An 8728-nucleotide genomic window follows, 5' to 3' on the forward strand; every position below is an offset into this window, starting at 1 on the left:
GATCATAGAATACTTAGTTTTCTCTAGCTCTTATTTCTTAATGCTTGTTAATTAGTAGAGGTTCGTTACCTCATTAGAATTTATAAGGTAAGGCCTAGCCCCCGTTGCTTGTACTAATTCAGGTTGAGGATTTTTTTTTTTTTTTTAAAAAGAAAAAACTCAAATATCTTGAAAAATTATTGTGCGATTCAAGACGGATAATCTAAAAGATGTATCGGATGAATGTTTTATCTATTGTTTCGCTAGTCCCACGAGACTTTAGCCTTTCATGATCGTCTGATGGTATTAAATTAAAAGTTTCAAATTTAAATATTTCTTCAAAAATTCCGAACAAACAAAATGTTGGATTAAATCATACCAATAGCATGTTTTGCAATTTTAGAGATTGAAAAACGCAGATCATATATGTATATATACAAAATTAATTTATATCATTGGAATTGCTTGAAGAATAAGTTGAAATGGATAAATATCACTTCACGACTTGTAAAAGAATAAAAGATGAAGTGATGGATGATCAAATCCATAATATAATAAGAAGGCTAAAGTCATTGACAGACCTATGAATTTGTCCTACCCCCAACTGAGACGTTGACCATTTGGACCCTCGAACATAAGCTAAACTGTGTTATTTGAACACATCGTGCCAGCTTGGCACATGTGTGTAATACACTGCTTTAAAAAGAGCGCGAGAGACCAAATTTTTTCTTTTTTAAAATTTTTAATCAGTAAAAAATTAATTTTAAGAAAAACTCTATTTTAAAATCTATTTAAATAATTTTAAAAAAAAAAAACTGAAAAACTCAATCCATCCTCTCCGCTGTCGCCGTCCACTTCAAAATCTATTTAAACAAATCTCCGACGAAAAACGGCACCGTTTTTTTAATTATTTAAATAGATTTTGAAGCGGCGACAGAGGCAGCAGCGGCGGAGGCGGCGAAGTGGGCTAGGTTTTTAGATCGGAGAGGATGGGTTGGGTTTTTCAGATTTTTTTTTAATTATTTAAATAGATTTTAAAATTAATTTTTTTTGTTGACATGGCTTATTTTTATTGGTCTATTTTTCCATGTCACAGCAAGTGTAGCTCACGCACCACACTTGATCTGGACTGTGTTCAAATGGCACAGTTTAGCTTGTGTTCGAGGGTCCAGATGGTCAACGTTCAGTTGGGGGCTCTAAATGGAATATCAGGATAAGTTCAGGGGTCTGTCGATAACTTTAGCTTAATAAGAAGTAGGGAATTATCACATCAATTATCATGATCTCTAGTCCACTAGCTCTTAAATTTTATAACAGGAAGAAGCATATCTAAACTGACCTTTTACTATATTATATCTTGTGAACAAGCAAAAAAATAGAGAAAATTTGAAGTCATATATCTTTAACGTTCAAAATGTGATTATGCTAAAATAGAATACGGCTACATGCAAAGCACCAATTGAGTAACGATTGATGAAAAATTGCCAACTAATCAACTATCAAATGAACTAATATACTATTAATTTAGTTGTGTCGATGAAGCTTGTTATCTATATCTTCTTCTTTTTTTAGTTGTGCCTTATCTTTCGTTGAAAATTTAATGATATTAAAGCAACACATAACCACATTAATACATATAATTAATTCATGAATGTCATGGGCATGAGGAGTTTAGCCCAGCTTTGAGATAAGTACGTGACATAAATTGATTTCTAATGTGTAATTTATCTGGCAATTTTTATCTAGATCGTCAAAAAGATATATAACCTTGTTCATTAGTTCGATTTAATTTATTCTAATAAGTAAGCAACTTTAAAGTCAGTGTTCAAAATTTGCATGCGTTGCTATCTTGTGAGTTTATTGTGGCTCATTTACTTGAGCTATAAATCGTATGGTATACATTTAACCGTTTTGGGAAAAAATACACCCAAATATAGTCAAACTTCCTTAACACTTGATCAAGCAATAATTAGCTTATACTACAATATTAGTTGACTAAATACCATAAAAGAAATTCCAGTTTATTTATGTGCAACACACAAAAACAATGGGAAATTGAGAATTATCAATGAATGTTATACTCGAAAGATGTTATCAGTAACACTGTATCAAAGAACGTGTAATCAATCACAAAAATCATCTTCAAAATATCGTATTGCAAATTAGAAAAATCAAATCTTTGAGTGATTAGTTCCATGTTTGGCCATTCATTCGCCTGAATTCCCTAATTAAGAATTTTGGAACATTAATTGGATCCACTCTGTCAAACCTTATCTATAGGTTTTGAAAAAAGCTCTTAAGAAAAGTCAAAATAATAATATTAGTAAATATTCTTTTTACAATAGTGGGGTCTTAACAAATTGCGCATAAACTTCTAATGTCGAATTAGAATCAACTAGGACAAAAATAAAGCATTGGGTCGAACTCTTCTTTGGTGTCAAGGTAATAGCTATGAATAGTCTATCGACTTCCGGGAAAGAGTAGTCGGATTATTCCACTAGGTTTTTTTACCTCTCACTAGTATGCCGGGTGAGCTTGTCCACCAATGTTTAGATAGATTTAAAAAAAAAAAAAAAAAAAAAAAAAAAAAAAGCTCTGCTAAAATTAGAATCTAGATCTTTTAATTTCGTTTCACTTAATTGACGTCGGTCACACCAATGGGTGCAAAAATAATATAAATATGAAATAACCCTAACTAGAATAATTCGAAAAGAGCCCCTCTAAAATCCAGATGGCATATTCGTCAAGATCCATCCAGTTTTGATACATTCATCAGCACGTCAGCAATACAATCAGGGTATTTGACTTCTTGTTTAATCCTTGGATAATGCTAGAAAAACAAATGTCCAATTAAAAAATACTATAATACTTTCACCAACCAATCAAACTATTATGTTTATTTTACGCTGCGACTCGACTACGCCTCTCACTGCAATTATTTCATGCATATAAATTAATAACTAATCTGCTCCTATAAATTAATAATTAATCTACTCCTATATATACCTGTCTCTCTTTCTATACATATAACTTGTAAATATACACAAAAATTTAGTTGTGATCACATCCTTATTCATTGCCTTGTTTATTTCAACTTTGAAAGATTTAATGCTACAAAATCTTTTATATATGTTCATAAAGATCTAAATATATATTTCTATAATCTTTGTGGATTCTTTTTTCTTTCTTCTCTTTAATATAATTCTTGGTTTTGGAAGTAAAGAGAGATGGCTCCAGATCTATCAATGATTCTTCCTAGGGTTCTTATTGTCTCTCGAAGAACTGTTCGTAAGAACAAGTTTGTTGATTTTGTTGGTAAGTCTCTCTTTCTTTTCTTTTTAACTTTTGCTAAAAAAAAAAAATATTTTGTAAGGATTTAATCTATAAAAGTAGATCTCTGAGATTACTACTAAACAAACACAAATTTCCGAACCAATTTTCGATGAATTTTAGTGAAATTTTATCGGTAATTCGTGTTTTTGTAGTAGTGAGAGTTGTTTTCTAGATGGGAAAGAGAATATGAGTTTTTTCAGTTACTAAAAAGTGTTGTAGCATGCCCGAATCTTACTGGAGTTAGCCATGTCGGTGGAGGAACTGGATCGGAAAAAAAATGGATTCTAGTTATAAGATATCTAATGGAAACTGTCATGGAATTGAGATATTCGATTTGCCATATAATTAAAAGAGAAAAAAACCATGATATCTTCGAAAATTTGTCATCTCCATGGCTACATTACTTCTTGTGGTGATCCTATTTTGTTTATTGAAAATTTTCAATGTTATTGTTTTCTATTTTTATTTGCCTAAAATTCGTGTGTATTACCCTTCACATAATTTCTGATGTCAAAACTTTTATTGTTGTGGAGAATTGATCAATTCATAACTAATCAATTTTTTAAGGTATAAGGTGACATTTGGAATTTCAGTATGGAAGAGTATATCGACTCATCTAAAAACTTCAAAATGTTATAAGTAACATGCTTCTATTTTACTTAATTATACCTTCGAGACTCCCCTTGATGTGTAGTCTTGATTCCTTCTTCTTCTTTTTTTCTGCACCATAGGGTTTCTGTATGCTCTAATATCATATTGAATTATGTGATCAACACATCCAATAACTGAAGTTATTAGAAACGACATAAACTCTTATTTACTTAATTATATCTTCAACCTCTGCAGGTGAATATCACTTAGATCTCATCGTGAGTTATGGAGCAGCGCCTGTTATAGTGCCGCGAGTTAGTGGGGTCCACATGCTACTAGAAAGCTTTCAACCAATTCATGGAGTCCTTCTATGTGAAGGAGAAGACATTGATCCATCACTTTATGATGCTGAATTATCTGGATTTTCACAAGAAGAACTTGAAGAAATCAAGAAACTACATGCAAGTGACACAACAATTGATCGAGAGAAAGATTCAATTGAATTAGCTCTTGCAAAACTTTGTCTTGAGAGAAATATACCTTATTTGGGAATTTGTAGAGGTTCACAAGTCCTTAATGTTGCTTGTGGTGGCACCCTTTATCAAGATTTAGAGAAAGAATTGTCCAAAAATGATGGCCAAAAGCTATGTTGCTCGGACTCTCCAGATATGTTGAAACACACGTGTCAGATTAGAGGGTCCGACACGCACCAGTCAACATTATTGAAGAGTTCGAGCGACATAGGCCAGAAGTTTGAAAAAGTTGTGCACATGAACTATGAAAATTATGATGGACATAGACATGTGGTAAAAATAGTTGAAAATACACCATTACATAAATGGTTTAAAGATTCATTGGGAGATGATGATGAGAAAATGGAGATTTGGGTTAATAGTTATCATCATCAAGGAGTTAAGAAATTAGCACAAAGATTTGTGCCAATGGCATTTGCTAATGATGGATTAATTGAAGGGTTTTATGATCCAGATGCTTATAATCCTGAAGAAGGGAAGTTTATTATGGGATTACAGTTTCATCCTGAACGTATGCGTGGACAAGATTCTGGTGATTTTGATTATCCAGGTTGTGCCATGGCTTACCAGGTAATTAATTAAACTTCAACTTGCTAATTAATTTAGAGACTTTCTGAAGTTTGATATATTTTATTGGCTACTTGTGTATCTCCTTTATACGGATAAGATATCTCGGGTTCGAGTCTTGGAAATAGAGAAACTTCTTATAGGGAGTGTCCCTCTTAGTGAGCCCTACTAGAAACGGATCTTAGAACTAATCGGGCCAATAAACACCGAATACCGGATGGTCATACAACAAAATAAATATAGAAAGAGACTTTATAAATTTTGTTATTATATTAGCTACTTGTGTATCTCCTTTTACACGAATACAGAAATCTCGAGTTCAAGTTCTGCATGGAGAAACTTCTGGTAGGAATGTTTATCCCTTTAATAGACTGGCCAGAATCTAGATTAACCGTGTTGATTATACTAAATATCAAATGGTCATACAGAAAAGAAAAAGAAAAAAAAAAAATATATATATATATATATAAAGAGACTTGTAAAGATTGATATATACTTGCCACTTGTCTTGGTCTTTTACGAAGAATACAACTATTACATCAAGAAAACTTGGATCAAAGCATGTGATTGATCACCTATAAAGTGTTAGAAAATTAAATGAGAAGATAGTATAGAAAGTAAGCTTTGAAACGTGAAGAAAACACCGACCTTAAGGCATGCAATATTGTTTGCATATTAATTATTTTTAGAGAAATATAGACAAGTTTTTAGGATACATATATCAAAGTAAATGTATAGTGTCCACAACTTACTGGCCCGAGAAATTCGAATTCACGCCATAAAGAGTCCACTAGTGAGATTTTTAGCACTCGTTACCAGAGAGAACTCGAACCTAAGATTTCTGATTAAAAGTGGAGGAACCTTTATCATTCCACCACATCCCTCGATAGTTAGACCAATCGTATTACTTGTTATTAATATTTTTTATATGTGTTGTACACTGTCAGTGCATAGAACTTGACATTTTAAATATAAATTGATTGGCGTGTAGGAGTTTGTTAAAGCAGTAATTGCATATGAGAAGAAGCTTAATGGTTCTGGAAATATACCAAGAGGTGTAAAATTCAACCATGAATTAGAGACCAAGAGAAAGAGCATTGTTCGAAGTTTTTCAATTGCAAAAAACATGTATAGCACTGGACGTGGCGGAATTTCAGAAAAAGAGTCTGAGCTTGAAGCAGGAGCTGAATTTCTTGAGGTACAAAAATTAATTTTACATTTCAACTTTCTAAGTATTAAATAGATTATTAACATGTTTATCATATATTACAACTTACAAGAGTAACACATACGAACTCCTATAAATTATAATATCTAGTTGATGATTTGGTTTCCCCCAATCCACAGATTATCTTTCCCGCAGAAAATTAAATATAATAGGATGCAATGTTGGATAATTTTAATATTCCTAATTGAAGGTGGAATTAATGTGAAGTACGCAGGATAAGAATCAAACTTCCAAAGGAATTAACTTATATATATTGAAGTTGTAAATCTGTTTTACATTATTACACTATTGGCATATTTTTAACTTATCGTATAGAAAGTAACACGCATTACGTTTAAGGTTATTTTCTCTACACTTTTTATTTAGAATAATTTGGCTCGTACTTGTACAACTGTTTTACATAAAAGACTTTTATACTGTCAGTATATTTTAACTTACTTTTAAAAAGTAACTTGCGTCATTTTTCAAATTACTAGTGCCACTTTATGAAAGATTACATGAATCTTTTAAGTGATAAAAAAGAAAATGTGCACGGTCAGGTTATAGAAGTTAGACTCATTTTATGAAATTACAGACAATGGAAAAGTAACTAGATGACTAGATTGAAGATGAATGAAGAGAGAAATGACAAGTACAATTAACTCTTTTATCTAAATGTGTTAAAGGCGAATCTAAGTACTTATGTTGGTTCAATTGAATACATTGCTTTAGGCTCGAATATATAACATTTGATAAAATAGCACTTATTTCAAAGAATTTAAACTCACTGACTCTAGATTCTGAACGCTTTTGTAACATGTAGGCAAACACAGCACTGAGCCTACAACAAGAGAACAGGCTGAAGCAAATGGGAGCAACAGTGAGGAATGCATCAACATACATGAACAGATTGAAGATGAATGAAGAAAGAGAGAGGATGGCTAGGGCTATTCTTGGAAAAATGTCAATTGAACAACTCTCAGATATGGTTGGTTTTTACCATAAAATGGGACAGCTTTGTTCTGAGGCTTTAGACAAGAAGTTCAGTGAGATGGAATTAGCTTGAATTATACATCTCATTTTCAATGTAAAATTGAATTCTTTTGTCTTCATTTTTTTTTTTAAAAAAAAAAAAATGTCCCTCCATGTTTATTGTTACGAAATCGACTTTTGTTTGTTTATTGTTGGTTTGCTAATTAAGTCTATAATTTAAAGGATGGTTAAAGAGTTAAACTGTTTGAATAATGGAGAGGTTTTTTTTTGTTTTTTTGTTTTGATGACATGGGAACTGCGGCCACGCTTGGTGCGCACGGGGGTAAACGGGCTGCCTTGATAGCTCACAAACACACGGGAGAGGTAACGCACTAGGCAAGCGCCGTGCCGCGACAAGCTTGACCCAAGGCAAATCCCCTGCTATCGTAGGTAGGGGTTTCGAGCACTGAGACTTCCGTTACGGTTCCCGTGCTTTCAACCAACTGAGCCACCATTGCGGGTGAATAATGGTGGTCACTACAAGAAAAACATACACAGCTTTATGACAGTATTTTTGACGATCAAGTTCATCACAAAAAATTGATAGATTGTGATAATTTTACAACGGAATTCATCAACGTGAACAAAATTTATGACGAAAATGGAGGTCTACCACAAATTATGACGGAAATAAAAATCCATTACAACTTCGTCACAAATTATAGTAGACGTATATATCCCACACAAATTTTTCACTAAATAACTTCTCTTTCGAAAAAATAAAGACTTAAGTGACGGAATATGGCGACGACAACAACATGTCTTAGAAGGAGATAACAGGTGGAATTTTACGACAAACTCATGCCTCACAAGATTTCAATATGTCTATCACAGTTTATCCGTCACAAAATTTGAACAATTTTTCAGTCCTTTTATCATGACCATGGACCTTTCACTTCAAATTTTATGCTAGTCCAGTGGCTATATTTGTCTATAAAAGCAAAGCTTAGCCTACTGAACTAACAGAAGATTGAATTTAAGGATTGACCTTAAAAAGGCCGCACAGTGCAAACAATCCCTGCATATACGCCTTATTTGATATTTGTTCAAAACATAATCAGTAAGTTTATCATTAGCAATGCAGGAAAACAACTCTCGTTATTTAGTATATACACAAAATTAGCGTATCTATTAGCGATTACTTACAAATGGCTTTCATTGACAACTACAACCATGTCTCAATCCCATACAAATGGGGATGACTTTCATCGACAATCTTATTTCAGGGGGGCAGGGAGTGATGGCAAGCAAGTAGTTAAAAAATGGAGCACCACAGACATTTTCCAATGGTAAGGGCACGTCATGTTTCCGAAAATACTCACTTACACAACCGGGTGATGTATACAAATAATATTAAGCTAATGATGTATGATGAGAGGCCCTGTTGCTCGGATTGTCCAAAATTGTTATCATGTTCGTGTTGGATCCTCCAAAAAAGTGCACTACTTTTTGAGGATCTGACACACACCTTTGAAGAGTCCGAGCA

At 32.9% G+C, this 8728-nt stretch overlaps 1 protein-coding gene across 1 annotated transcript; it reads left to right on the forward strand.

The window, feature by feature from the left end:
- Nucleotides 1-2999: 2999 nt before the first annotated feature.
- LOC132066731 (putative glutamine amidotransferase GAT1_2.1) lies at nucleotides 3000-7441 on the forward strand. Its single transcript, XM_059459961.1, has 4 exons — nucleotides 3000-3294; nucleotides 4159-5006; nucleotides 5995-6201; nucleotides 7034-7441. Exons 1-4 carry the CDS (start codon nucleotides 3207-3209, stop codon nucleotides 7274-7276), a joined length of 1386 nt encoding a protein of 461 aa, XP_059315944.1. The 5' UTR covers nucleotides 3000-3206; the 3' UTR covers nucleotides 7277-7441.
- The last annotated feature ends 1287 nt before the right edge of the window (nucleotides 7442-8728 follow it).

Source organism: Lycium ferocissimum, chromosome 8 (genome assembly GCF_029784015.1).
Source record: "Lycium ferocissimum isolate CSIRO_LF1 chromosome 8, AGI_CSIRO_Lferr_CH_V1, whole genome shotgun sequence".
In the NCBI taxonomy this organism is placed as follows: Eukaryota; Viridiplantae; Streptophyta; class Magnoliopsida; order Solanales; family Solanaceae; genus Lycium; species Lycium ferocissimum.

Excerpts from the sequence above, each read along its gene's own strand:
- LOC132066731 (XM_059459961.1), top strand. The coding sequence starts at position 3,207 with ATGGCTCCAGATCTATCAATGATTCTTCCTAGGGTTCTTATTGTCTCT. Across the intron at positions 3,295-4,158 it reads CAAGTTTGTTGATTTTGTTG|GTGAATATCACTTAGATCTC; the intron begins GTAAGTCTCTCT and ends CAACCTCTGCAG. Across the intron at positions 5,007-5,994 it reads GTTGTGCCATGGCTTACCAG|GAGTTTGTTAAAGCAGTAAT; the intron begins GTAATTAATTAA and ends ATTGGCGTGTAG.